This window comes from Drosophila elegans, unplaced genomic scaffold (assembly GCF_018152505.1).
Source record: "Drosophila elegans isolate 14027-0461.03 unplaced genomic scaffold, ASM1815250v1 contig_149, whole genome shotgun sequence".
NCBI lineage: Eukaryota > Metazoa > Arthropoda > Insecta > Diptera > Drosophilidae > Drosophila > Drosophila elegans.
In genome coordinates, this window is record NW_024545513.1 from 3,502,186 (window position 1) to 3,515,087 (window position 12,902).

The following is a 12,902-nucleotide window of genomic DNA, read 5'->3' on the forward strand; positions in this document are numbered from 1 at the left end:
TTCTGGACGCCCACTGTTCGACATTCGCAACTGGTTTTGGTTTAGCGTTCTGATTCGACTTTTATGGCTGCCGCGCTGCAGCGGCCGTGGGTCGCGTCTGATTGCAATTTCCTAACTGTGGAGCGTATTGTGGATGTTGTGGCATCAGTGGGTGGCAAGTGCGGTGTACAGTGGGTCAATTACTGAAAGATCATTGGATCAGTGTTCGTTTTCGAAGAGATTTTGTTAACTTTAATACTGACCCTGTCCAAAGCTCAAGGCTTTTATACAAAACTGTCAAAGCATATATTTTTTTCTTTTTAAAATTAAAATACTTTAGATATGTTTATTAAGGAGTTCCAAATTTGTATGCAAAATTCCCTTATATGCGCTTTTATTTTTTTATGATATATCAGAAATCAATTATAGAAAAAAATGCCTTTTACGATATTCCAAGTTTTTAACCCTTATGACCATTTAAAATTTTTTTTTATTTTTACGTGACGTATAAGTAATTTTTACGAAATCTTTAAGACAAAGTTGCAATTAAACTATGTCAAAAATAAAAGTAATTTAATTTCAGCTTAATTTTTGCAATGTGAAATCAAAAGGCTAAAAATAAAAAAATAATTTTAATTTTAATCTATTATTTTTCTCCAAAAATTAAGTGTAAAACTAATTGGGCGTGTTTTACAGATTTCTCTCGTATTTCCTTTTTGCCATGAAAGTAAAACAAAACTCTAGATGATTGTCAACTTTTTTTGGTTAGCTTTTATTTGGGTGCAGTACAAACTATGACAAAATTTGCCTAATAAATAGAGCTTACTTTTTGGGCCGCTCAAAGAGCCTAGACTATGAGTTGCGGATCAACTGGATAATTTTGGTTAAGGACAATGGACAGGCCACAACTCTGGACAGATGCCTCGTATACAATTTTGGTTCAGCTGCTCAGAAATCTCTCGTTCGGATTCGCGATAGGTGTGTGCATAGAATTAAGTGCTATTGCTTATATAAATAACTCTGCTGCCTTGCAAACAAAAGGAATTCTCTCTGGATCACAATCAATCAAAACTATATATATACATTTGTATATAAATATATATATATTAACGTATAAACGAATGTTTTTGGGAGCCCACAAACGGGGGCACTGGGAAGGACTAGATAACAAGAGCAGCACGGAGTGCAAAATCTCTGCCGGGGTTAACAGTTTGACCACGGGAGTATTTCAAGGGGATCAAGTACAAAATATCATCAACATCTCCGGCAGCAGCAGTGCTCTTAGTGCTCCTCCTTGGTGTCCAGCTCCACCAATGGCGGCACTGGTTCACGCTCAGGCTCAGGCTCCGCACTCTGGCTTCTGCTCCTGCTTTGGCTTGGACTCGGGTTGCTGCTGGGACTTGGACTTGGACTGATGTTTGGTGTGTTGGAGCTTGCGCTGGGACTCTTCCTCGGCTCATTTTGCTCCCGTTTGAGTGGTGGCGATACAGCGGGCGTCAGAGGAGTGGGCAGCTGAGGCACGACTGGCGAAGCCTTTTCCTTGGTTTGCTCCGGTTTGGGAGACTGTGTCGTTGGCGGCCAGTGGTTGGACTTTAAGACGCTTTGGCTGCTGCTGCTGGGCGAAGATGTGGAGGGACTTTCACCGGGGGCAGCAATTGAAGCTACCGAGGTAGAGGCAGTATTGTCATCTTCTTCAGGCTTCACGACCTTCTTCTCCGTTTCGCGCTCCTTCACCTTATCCTTCTCACGCTCCCTCTCCATATCGGCAATCTTCTTCAGGTAGCACTTGTCCTGGGTGGGACACTCCAGGTGGACGCAATGGAAGATCTAAAAAAGCAAGGAAGCAAGGCAAATTATAAACTTACGAAATCTCACAAAGCAAAACGATCTTATGCACCTCATTCGCCGTGTTGCGGGTGCCAACGATGCGGATGAAAACCACGGGACGTGGAGTGAAGTGAAAGTTCTGCCAGGAGCGGGCCTTGTCGTTGCGCCGATCCACCACCATCTGCCAGTCCTTGCGATTCGTCGAGGTCTCGATGTAGAAGCTGTAAGTGCGGTCATCGCAGTCCCACAACAACAGACGCATGGAGCCGACGTGATAGGGCTGGCCCAGACGCACCACGATCTCGCCGCTGCCCAACTGATGGCACGTGTAGCCCGAGTCCCAGTCGTATCGCACATAATCGCCATTGATCAGCGCATTGCGGGTGCGACTCACTCCGTCGGTCACAATGGCGCTCATCTCGATGGTGGCCACATTGGCCTTGGGCGCCACGAAATGGTCGATCAGTCGCGGCACCTTGGCCGTGTGCATAGCCTCCAGTCCCACCACATGAAATACCTAATCATTAGAACAATTAAAAGTGTTATATAATACGGGCTTTACTAAGCATCCTATTATAATTTTAATCAACGCAGCAAAGGCACAGTTTTGACTCTAAATTTCGAATTTATAGAATTTGAAAAGTCAACAAGTCTAATTATTCAGCTAAAATCAATAATATAATTTAAAGTCTCCATAATCTGAACTTTTTACTTTGCATATGATGGTTCGATTTAAAGAAGTTTTAAATAATTTACAGACCACAATTTGGTAGACAAATATGAGCAAGTCATAGATCGAATTGCGCGATTAATATAATGAACATGAAGGGAATGAATGCACAAAATTTCTTAACAACCTGCATTAATTTTTAAGCACATTTTGAGTGTATGAACAAAACAAAACTTTAATGTTCAAGTTTTTACAAACAAGGGCTTTAAATTTAATTAATTTTAAAAATTTTAACAAGCTGTTATTTATTTCCTCTTTTAAGGACTTAAAGAATTGCTACAAAATGACCTCTGCACACATATGTATGTATGTTTAATATGTAATAAATTTATAAACTTATATCCGAAAACCTTTAAAAATTTAAATCAAACTTGAACTAGGTAATTTTTAAATTTTCTCAGAGAATTAAACGTTTGTGTCCCTGCGATTACAAAGACTTACCCGGTTGACTGTGTTCTGGGTGCCCACCAGGCGGATGAATCTCACGGGACGCGCTGCGAAGTACAGGTACTGCCAGGAGCGGCAGTGGTAATCGCTGTAGTCCACCACGCGCTCCCAATGCTGCTGGTCGCCGGACACCTCAACGAAGTAGGAGTACGCCCGACTGTCGCTGTCCCAGAGCAGCATACGTATGTGATTGATCATGCAGAGCGTGCCCAGTTCGACCACAATGCCCGCATCGTTGCTGTCCGTGATGCAGTGGCGCGTATAGCCGTGCTCCATGTCGTAGGTGGTCACATCGCCGTCCAGCAGGGCGGTGCGGCACTCGCCTTGGATGCAGCGCGACAGGAACTTGGCGGTGGCCACATTCTCCTCCGGCCAGAGGGCCGCCCTGTAGGGCAGCGTTTTCGAGGTGCTCCGCTCGTCGATGGCATCGAGTATCTTGTCGGGCTCCAGGATGCCCGACGGACGGACAACCTGCAGCAGGTGCTCCAGGTTCATGAGCGGGAGGCGCACAAAGCTAACCACCGACTTGATGTCCACATTGGGATTGTAGCGGCTCCATTTCCAAACGGCCAGAAAGATCTGCACCTCGGGGGCAAAGAAGCAGTCGCGTCGCAGCACCTCCTCCAGTGATTCCTACACGGATAAGTCTTGTTTATTCCTGGCTGTTTATATGTGAGAATCATTTACCTTAGACAGGGTCTTGAACGAGTCATGCTGCAGCAAGTCGGCCGCATTGCGATCCATGAACATCAGGCACACCTGGGTGAGCTCCTCCAGGTTGTAGAGTCGTGCGGCGTCCAGGATCATGCACACATTGTTGAGGGCCAGGTACTGGCGCAGATAGTTCGAGATGGCCATTTCCAGATCCTGAAAGCCATACTGATTGGCCATGCCGAGGACATCGATGACGGCATCCTCGTCCAAGGTGGACAGTAGAAGAGTGCCCGAGTAAATGTATCGCAGCAGGACTTTAAAGGGATCCAGGGGCACCTCCAGCGGTATTTGACGCTGTGTTGTCTCCGCCATTCCGCCGTAGAGCAGGGCACGGAAATACTCGCTGCGGGCGGCCAAAACAACGCGGTGGGCGGGCAGGCGCTGCTCCTCGACGACAAACTCCACGTCCGAGTACCGCTCGTTCATGCACAGGCGGGCCATGTCCGCCGAGAAGCGGTCGCCCAGGTCGATCTCGTCGGTGAACTCCTGCTCCTGGGCACCGCCATTGTTGTTCTTGCCGGAGGCATTGGATGTGGAGCTCTGCATTCCGCCGGATAGTCCACTGCATCCCTGCATTTTGTGGTGTCCCTGGCTACTCATCCTCTGTTTCCCTTGTTGCAATTTGACGAGTGCGTGTGTATGTTTCTGTTCTTGTTGTCTTTATATATGTATACTAAAAAGAACACTTAACAGTTTGTAGCTGCTGCGTCAAACCATGACAGATGACACTTAAATCCGTAATATCGATGGTTCTTAGTTGATTCGCTTATTGTTTCGCGAGAGGAGAGCAAAAAAAAACCAGAGAAGATTTGGTGTGGCGCAGGTCTTTTTTACCCAAAATACCGAAAATTTTCGACAACTGGTCACATTCCCGCGACTGACGGAAAATCTCCTTTTGCTTTGCTGCCGAAATGTCTTTTATTTTGACTTAAAATAATCCTTGTAATTCATTATACATTTATTCTAAAGCCTACTTATTTTATGCACAACGTTTTTATTTCATTTAAATATAAATGCGTTTGGCTTATTTAAATAATTCAATTTAACAATTTTTCAAATTCAATTCTCCATGTTCTATTAAATTGCAAAATTCCAACTGAAGAACCATTAAGTTTTCACGTAATTTTTTTTTTTTCTTACCTAATTTAAATAAACCTAAAATTTAAAAATCGTACTATTAATGCTTGGATCTTGTCAAGCCAAACAGAAAACAGTGTTGCGAAACGAGCCAAAATTGGGGTATATAATATATACCAAAGAATACCAAATTCTGGTATTTTAAGTTATCAGCTCTTTGCATTGCGTGTGTGTGTGTGTGAGCCGCTGATAACGCAGCTGATCGGGCGATCTTTGGTGTTCGTTTTTAACATTTCGATCGGAGGAAACCGGGAGCAGAGCATGGCCAGCAATTCTAATTCCACACAGCAGTCCAATAGCCAGGTCACCAGGATCACCAGCGACATGGTCAACGCCCTGCAGTCGCCATCGAAGGAGGCGGACTCGAAGGTCAGTTCCCGTTCCTGACCATGAATTTCAGACATAACCTTGATCACAATCGCACACGGAGCGAAATTCGTGTTCAAATCGATATCCATTGCTATAACTTTATAATACTTAAAGTTTGGGAGAGAATGATACAACTCCGACCCTAATAAAGTAAATATACATAGTATATTCTTGAACAAACATCAGGCGCGTCGATATCAGTGTTGTGAAAGGTACACCCTATTTTGTACCTGAGTAAATATGCCAACGAAATTAAGTACCTAGGCTATGTAATTGAAGGAACATATTATGTTCTTGTGGATCTTCCTCGTTCTTGAGAAAAATATGTCGTACACTGAACCAGACAGTTAATTTAAAAAAAAACATTTTAAATCTGCTAAGTGAACGTTGCTTCAAAATGAATTGCTATTAATTACTTTTATTTTTTATTGTTAGGCAACTGTTAAAAAAATATTTATTAATAATAATAAATAAATTGGTCGATAATTAGATCTGATATCTTGATGTAGGTTTGTTTACCCAAAAAATATTTGATACCAATACTATTTTTTCCACCGTCAGATCGATACGATTCCCAGTGATCCTAAATGGCGTTCCCCCCAATTGATGATCGTTTTCGAGGACGGTGATCTGCACTCCGCTCGCCAGCAATTGCTCGAATCTCTGCAGAATCCATTTGCGGAGGGATCCGTGGCCACTTTGGTGCTCCAGGAGAGCATAGCCGATCAGTTTGTGGGTCTGGTGGCCAAGGATCTTCGCTCGCTGCCGGAGCAGGTGGCAAAGAATCCGAGCTATATCAGCACGCTGGCCAAGATCGAGCAACTCAAGGCAAAGGTGGTGCGTGGCGAAGGCCTCAAGGCTGACGAATCTCCACTGTTGGTCTACGACTGTGTGCACAGCTATCTGGGAACCGGAGCCACTGGAGTTGTAACGCTCCATACCTTCCGTACCGCCAAGGAGGCCGGCGAGTTGGCCGCAAAAAGGGATCCCCTACCCTACGGCCAAGTGAGCGTATGGAACGAGAAACTGGCCTGTGCCTACGAACTGATACCACGCCTGCCCACCGACATTGTCGCCCTCAACTGCTTCAATCCGGACTTGAGCCCCATTAGGGAGGCCTTCGTGGGCAATCGCAACGATGTCGTCCTGGTCAAGAACTACCACTACGAATCTTTAGTGGTGGGCGACAAACGGAGGGTCATCGCATTTCCCGTGGGCACCATTTTTGCCAACTAATAGTGGAGATCAGGAAACATATTCAGGTGCTCTTTCAGCAATACTTTACAAATACCTCTCTTAAGCATTTTACTTGAATCTTTAGGCTTTTCGCACAGTTCAATTGGAGGTATTTAATGAAATCTCTGTAGCGAATCAATTTTTACAGACTCATATAAAAACATAAAAAGTAATAGGCTAATAGCCAATACTATAAGCTTTTTTAAAGTATTGCGATAAAACTTAAAGTTTTTGAAATCTATTATTCTTTTTAAAGTACCATAATGTTCCAATTGAACTATGCAGAAGTATGAAGTCAGAACTGTTTTGTATACTCTGCCAATAATTGTCCACTGAACAAACCCCTAAAATTTCGTTCTGCATATGGGGGTATTGGGGCAGGTCTATGGATTCCTGGATGCAACAGGCATTATCGGGACATGCGCGGATGCTCCTCCGAAAATAGAAATACTTGAAAGTCTTGACGTAACCTCCTGCAAAGCAGTAGAAATTTTAGCAGTAAAAGGGCACACTTTAGGTCAAATTAATAGAACTTAAGAAATATGTATGCCGAATCAAAGCCGATGAAATGATTTTTTGTGCATTAATGATTAATACACAAAGGATATTACCAACAAATAATATATATATTTAAAAGCAGGAGAAATATGACTTTGAAAGAATGATGATTACAACTTAAAATTGTCAAAAACGTTATTAGAACATTTTATAAACATCATTTGTTTTAAATGTTCTAGTCGATCAATTCCATTTTTTATCTTATCTACCATGTTGTAATTCCAAGAACATTTTTCAGTTGTGTGTGAACATTTTTTCTTGCTCATTTTCTTTTGTTGTTTAAATGTGGCTTAAATGTTCGTAGAGCTATTGTGTTGGCCCCAATTGTTTGAGTGTGTGTGTGAGCCAGTTGGCGAATACTTTGCCTTTCTCTCTTCGCCTTACTGTTGTTGTTGTCGCTAGCCTTCTGCAAGTGTAGTCATGTTTTAAGTATAAGTTCCCTTTTTGATTTTGTCTATCTGGAATTTGGCGTTGTTTTCATTTCCCTACAAATAATTCAGTTCCTTATAATCGTAATCGGTAAGTGTGTGAGTGTATTTGAATGCGGGTGTGTGCAGCTAATAAACTAACACTGTAACTAAACAAAAGATATTGTACTTTTAGGTACTTTACAACAATTGCAATAGAGCGCTCTCTTCCTCGCTCCATCACTGACGCTATCTCTTTTGCACAGCCGACCCCCTTTCTGTTGCCTTCTCACTCTCACTCCCCTTTCTCTTTGGCGTTCTCGCCCGTTCTTACATCCCCTTTGGATGACGTAGACGCTCTTTTGCCAGCCATTCATTGCTCCACTTTCACACGGCTGCGAGAGAGCTGGAGCTCCAAAGAGCATTAGAGAGAGAGCGGTCTCCAGGAGCGTACTAAAGGGGTGATATAAATGTCTTAAAAAAATTAGTTTAAAAAACTATTTCTTCATATTTTTTTCATTTTTCACAAAACACACTTGTTTTACGTTAATATGTTTAACAATAAAAGTTCAAAATAAAAATTTAACGAGTTAAAGGAGACGTTTCATGGTTAACAAAACTAATTGAATTTATGGTAATGTTGAAATCTTGAGCAACAAGCAAAGACAAATAACTTGGCTTTTTAAACCCACTCGCCCCCTTGACTACGCCACTGAGGTCCCTCTTGTGGTTAGAAGCAACGTTTGTTGGTGCTGCCTTTTGTTTAGGTTTGTTGTTGCGCTGGCCGTTGCCCGTTGCCAGTTTGCCAGTCCGTCAGTCTGCGCTGGTTCCCGTTGGCGTGGTGAGGTGTCCGCTCGCGCTCTCTCTCCCTCTCTCCGAATCCCGCTTCCACTAACAACTACAAAACAACTGCCGCTCCGGCAGAGAAAATGCGCTGGCAGTTGCAGCTCCAAACGCTCCAAAAGCTCCAATTGTTTTGAACGCTCCAAAATCTTCAATAAGAATCCAAGCAAATCACCACGATGCCACCGCACAAGTGGACGGATGAGTCGCGGGACGCGTCCTGTTACTACGAGGATACGACCGCATCCCGATTACGCCGGCCGTCGTCCTCTTCCAACTCGTCCGCCTCGGTGGAACGATCCGATGATGAGGCGGATGACGAGCGGGAGGCGTTCTGCTCCGGCGAACGACCACTAATCCGCTCCAGCGGCGCAGCAGAGGGTAAGTAGATAAGACCCGACAAAGGTATTACTAAGATACCACAAATTTTAGATCATTTTGACTTACAAGCCTCATTAAAATCTCAAAAAAAAAGAAACTATATATTTGTATTTAAATTTTTCACCCTTTCTGCTTATATAATTGATATACAAACTAGTGCTCTATATTAATAAGTAATGTTTTCTCTAAATATATACATTCTGTAGTTTTTTAACACCAAATAATTGACACAAAAATTTATACTTCTTATAATTTGCTATCACGTATTTTTATAGAACTTTAAATATTTATTACTTTTGTTTAGTTAGCGTTTTTTTAACTTGACATACAGTTTTTTTGTCAACTTGAGCTACTTTTAAAAAATGAATTTCTGAAATTTGATGTCAAAACTATATAGTGATGATTTATTTTCTATAATTAAATAATACCCTTTTTGATGACTTAATTTTAAAGTTTCCATTGCACAAATAATTCTGCTTTAAAAGAGAGAAGCTCTGTACAGCCAGCCTTTGGTTTTGATATTCACGGAAAATTATCCAGTTCACAGCACATTTCTCTGATATAGTCGTACATGCCTATCTATTATTTTTCGTAATGCGAAATAACTTTTAGCAACTTTAAACAAATTCAAATTATCTACACATTTTTTTTGAAGACTACGCCAATGGCTAAGCTTCTTAAAAATGTGTAAATAAATAAAAGTAAAAATTAAAAAAAAAAATAACTATTATATGAACCTCAAAGTATGTTCATTGAATTAACATGTTAAAGTGTATGAATACAAAATATTTCCCAGAACATATTTCAACATAATTAGGGTATATATAGGTCTGTATTTTTATATAGTAAAAATTTTAATTTTGCCAATAATATCTATCGCATAATGAAATAATGTTGCTGGGTATAGAAGGGAATTTTTTTAATTTGTTCAGCTCGACAGTATTATGAATTAATTTTGCAGGGTATAGAACGTTTTTTTGAGTTGGCATTATATATAAATAAGTAAACTTGTTTTACATTTGTAAAAAGATCTACACAGTTCATAACAAAATTGAAGTTGAAACTTTAAACATAATAAATAAATTACTATGTTAAAGCTAAAGAATCGAACATAGTTCTTAGATCATATTTTTTACCATTATTTAACCTGTTTATCAGTCAATTTTTTTGGTTTGGCAATAATTTTATCAAAGTAATATGTTAGTGTCTACTGGCTAGGTCGGAACTGATATCATTGAAACGCCTCCTAATCAAGCCCTTGCTCTCCTCTTCCCTTCCCGCAGTAAACGATGGTTGTGGCCCAAAGACGCGTCACATTTTCGGCTTCATGGGCTTCCTGGGATTTGCCGTCGTCTATGCGATGCGTGTCAATCTCTCGGTGGCCATTGTGGCCATGGTGAATCAAACGGCCATACCGCACAGCAACTCATCGGTGATCGATGCGGACACTTGTCCGCTGCCGGAACCCAATCACAATGGCAGTAATCCCAATCCCCAAAGGGAGGGCGAGTTTGTGTGGGACGAGGCCACGCAGGGATTGGTCCTGGGCAGCTTCTTCTATGGCTATGTGCTCACCCAAGTGCCCGGCGGACGGATGGCCGAATTGTACGGCGGCAAGAAGATCTACGGCTACGGAGTGCTGGTCACGGCTATTTTCACACTTCTCACCCCGCTGGCCGCCCACTGGGATCTGCCGCTGCTCGTGCTGGTCCGCATTTTGGAGGGCATGGGCGAGGGTGTCACCTATCCGGCCATGCACGCCATGCTGGCCCACTGGATACCGCCGCTGGAGAGGAACAAGTTCGCTGCCGTCGTCTATGCGGGCTCCAATATAGGCACCGTCATATCCATGCCCCTGGCCGGATGGCTTTGCTCCCTGGACTTTCTGGGCGGCTGGCCATCGGCCTTCTACATCTTTGGACTGCTGGGCATCTTGTGGTTCGTCGCCTGGATGTATCTGGTGTACGACAAGCCCAGCGATCATCCCCGGATTTCCGCGTCGGAGCGTGAGTACATCGAAAGGTGTCTCAGGCTGGTCAATCAGGATAGATTGGTGGCGGAGGAGCAGGATCAGGATGAGGAGCAGGATGGGGTGAATCTAAGAGGGCCGCAGGAGAAGCCCATACCATGGTCATCGCTGCTCACCTCTGTGCCCCTGTGGGCCATCCTGTTGACCCAATGCGGCCAGGGCTGGGCCTTCTACACGCAGCTGACCGAACTGCCCACCTACATGAGCAACATCCTGCACTTTGACATCCAGTCGAACGCCCTGCTGAATGCCGTGCCCTATCTAACCTCCTGGTTCGTGGGCATCGCCTGCTCCGCCCTCGCGGACTGGATGCTGGCCAGACGCTACATATCCCTGTTGAACTCGTACAAGCTGTGGAACACGGTGGCCTCGGTGGTGCCGTCGCTGGGCCTGATTGGCATCATTTACGTGGGTTGTGATTGGGTGTGGGTCACCTTTATGCTGGCCGGCGTGGGCTCTTTTGGCGGAGCCGTCTACGCCGGCAACCAGATGAACCACATAGCCCTAAGTCCCAGATATGCGGGCACCATGTACGGGATTACCAACTCGGCGGCCAATATCTGCGGCTTTATGGCGCCCTATGTCATTGGGTTGATTATCAACCATCGCGAGACTTTGACCCAGTGGCATCTGGTATTTTGGCTGGCGGCCGGCTTGAATATTGGCGGTAACTTCATCTACCTGATCTTCGCCAGCGCCGAGGAGCAGAGCTGGTCGAAGACACCTGCACCCACTACAACACGCATCTCACGAGCATCCCTGCGCGCTTAAAGCACGCAATACTATTCGCTATTTTAGCTAGATCATAAGCATTTGTGATAATTCCGATATACACATATATATCCTACATATATATGTGTGGGGTCTTGATGTTTCCCGGTTGAACTGCAAAAGATGTGGCTTCCAAAAAACAAACCGAAACTAGTGCTACCAAATTGGAATGGGATATCGAAAAGGATGTTAACTGTTTTAGTGTATTATATATATACGTGTATCGTCCTTTTATATGGACTTTTGTTTTGCTAGGCGTCTTTTTTGTATACCAATACCAACTAAATATATATATATATATATTTATATATCTAAGATATACACGCTCGAAGGCACTTAGAAATGTCGAAATAAAAAGCACAAACATATCAAACGGCTACATCAGAATTTTGACATTAAATCGATGTGCAGTGGTTTCAATGAATCAGGTGTAAGTACATCTGTGTATTTATTCAGAAAAGGGGTTACCACCAGTATTTCTGCAAGCAAAAATTATTAAATAGACTCTCCGAGGCAACCAAAAGTAGGCAGCATACTGATTCAGTTCAGTTACAACTTTTAAACCTTTTTTTCACTTTTATATTTTCTAAAAGTAAAAGTGAAGCATATTTTTAGGAGCCCCTTATAAATATGTATTCAAAATAGAAGTGGTTTTGATTTTGTAATCTCTTAAAACCCAATTTGTAGGGACATTCGGTTGTTAGAGGTTCTGTAACTCAAGGTCAAAACAATAATGAGCTTAAAATATCATTCTTTAACATATTTTTTTTCATTAACATAACAAAGTCAAAGATTTTTACATTTATTCGGTAAAATTAACCTTTCCTGAAACCATATTTAAATATATTGTAAAATTGATCAATATTTATAATTATTTACATTTTTTATTTAATCAATTTAAATTAACCACTTTTCAAATATTTCTGGGTATTGTATTAATTTTCAGGTGTTTTTTATTTGTCCATGATTTTCTAAAAGATTTTGTACCTTTATTTTTTTAAAAATTAATTAATTAAATTAGCTCATGATCAGCAAAGTCTTTTAAAATTAATTTTAAATTAGCTCATGATCAGCAAATCACAGATATCATATCGTATGAGCCTTTGTGCATCCAACATTTCGTCGCAGCCTCCGCACGCATTTAAGTTTTCAGTTTTTCGGAATTCGGTTACGGTGTGATTACCGTGGCACAGTTTTCGCCCCGGTCCGTCCGTAAATCTGTCCGTCCGGAGACGTGAGGCGTTACTGACTGGCCTGCCATGCCCCCTTTGCCACCAGATAGCCCCGAAAATACCCGCAAATACGCCGGGGCATTAATAATGGGTAAGTGACATTGCAGTTTTTGTGTCGCAGTCTCTCACGCGGTTTTGTTTGTATTTTGTATTTTGCGCTTTGTCTTATTGTCAATTTTCTCCCCATTGCATAACGATCCCCCATTTCGCCTCCCTGCTTTTTCCCCGATCTGCGATCTGAG

General features: G+C 42.6%; 3 protein-coding genes across 4 annotated transcripts; 2 read left to right on the forward strand and 1 right to left on the reverse strand.

Moving 5' to 3' along the window:
• Positions 1 to 727: 727 nt before the first annotated feature.
• On the reverse strand, positions 728 to 4,606 carry LOC108138429 (BTB/POZ domain-containing protein 9). Its single transcript, XM_017260631.2, has 4 exons — positions 3,671 to 4,606; positions 2,978 to 3,616; positions 1,877 to 2,323; positions 728 to 1,806 (listed from the first exon to the last, which is right to left on the reverse strand). The coding sequence occupies exons 1-4, from the start codon at positions 4,295 to 4,297 to the stop codon at positions 1,261 to 1,263; spliced, it is 2,259 nt and encodes a 752-aa protein (XP_017116120.1). The 5' UTR covers positions 4,298 to 4,606; the 3' UTR covers positions 728 to 1,260.
• Positions 4,607 to 4,997: 391 nt separating this feature from the next.
• On the forward strand, positions 4,998 to 6,789 carry LOC108138418. The gene is made up of 2 exons (XM_017260614.2): positions 4,998 to 5,203; positions 5,765 to 6,789. Exons 1-2 carry the CDS (start codon positions 5,096 to 5,098, stop codon positions 6,437 to 6,439), a joined length of 783 nt encoding a protein of 260 aa, XP_017116103.1. The 5' UTR covers positions 4,998 to 5,095; the 3' UTR covers positions 6,440 to 6,789.
• A 124-nt stretch (positions 6,790 to 6,913) lies between these two features.
• LOC108138417 (putative inorganic phosphate cotransporter) lies at positions 6,914 to 11,668 on the forward strand. Of its 2 annotated transcripts, XM_017260613.2 has the most exons (3): positions 6,914 to 7,516; positions 7,601 to 8,628; positions 9,912 to 11,668. In XM_017260613.2, the coding sequence occupies exons 2-3, from the start codon at positions 8,427 to 8,429 to the stop codon at positions 11,426 to 11,428; spliced, it is 1,719 nt and encodes a 572-aa protein (XP_017116102.1). In that variant the 5' UTR covers positions 6,914 to 7,516; positions 7,601 to 8,426; the 3' UTR covers positions 11,429 to 11,668. The 2 variants fall into 2 exon arrangements, with proteins under 2 accessions (XP_017116102.1, XP_017116101.1); XM_017260612.2 differs by having other exon boundaries at positions 6,914 to 8,628.
• The last annotated feature ends 1,234 nt before the right edge of the window (positions 11,669 to 12,902 follow it).

What these genes read in the sequence shown, in the direction of transcription:
- LOC108138429 (XM_017260631.2), bottom strand. Translation starts at nt 4,297, where the DNA reads ATGAGTAGCCAGGGACACCACAAAATGCAGGGATGCAGTGGACTATCC. An exon ending in CGTTCAAGACCCTGTCTAAG is followed by an intron (nt 3,617 to 3,670) that starts GTAAATGATTCT and finishes TTATCCGTGTAG; the next exon opens with GAATCACTGGAGGAGGTGCT. An exon ending in CCCGCAACACGGCGAATGAG is followed by an intron (nt 1,807 to 1,876) that starts GTGCATAAGATC and finishes TTGCTTTTTTAG; the next exon opens with ATCTTCCATTGCGTCCACCT.
- LOC108138417 (XM_017260612.2), top strand. Translation starts at nt 8,427, where the DNA reads ATGCCACCGCACAAGTGGACGGATGAGTCGCGGGACGCGTCCTGTTAC. An exon ending in CTCCAGCGGCGCAGCAGAGG is followed by an intron (nt 8,629 to 9,911) that starts GTAAGTAGATAA and finishes CCCTTCCCGCAG; the next exon opens with TAAACGATGGTTGTGGCCCA.
- LOC108138418 (XM_017260614.2), top strand. Translation starts at nt 5,096, where the DNA reads ATGGCCAGCAATTCTAATTCCACACAGCAGTCCAATAGCCAGGTCACC. An exon ending in CGAAGGAGGCGGACTCGAAG is followed by an intron (nt 5,204 to 5,764) that starts GTCAGTTCCCGT and finishes TTCCACCGTCAG; the next exon opens with ATCGATACGATTCCCAGTGA.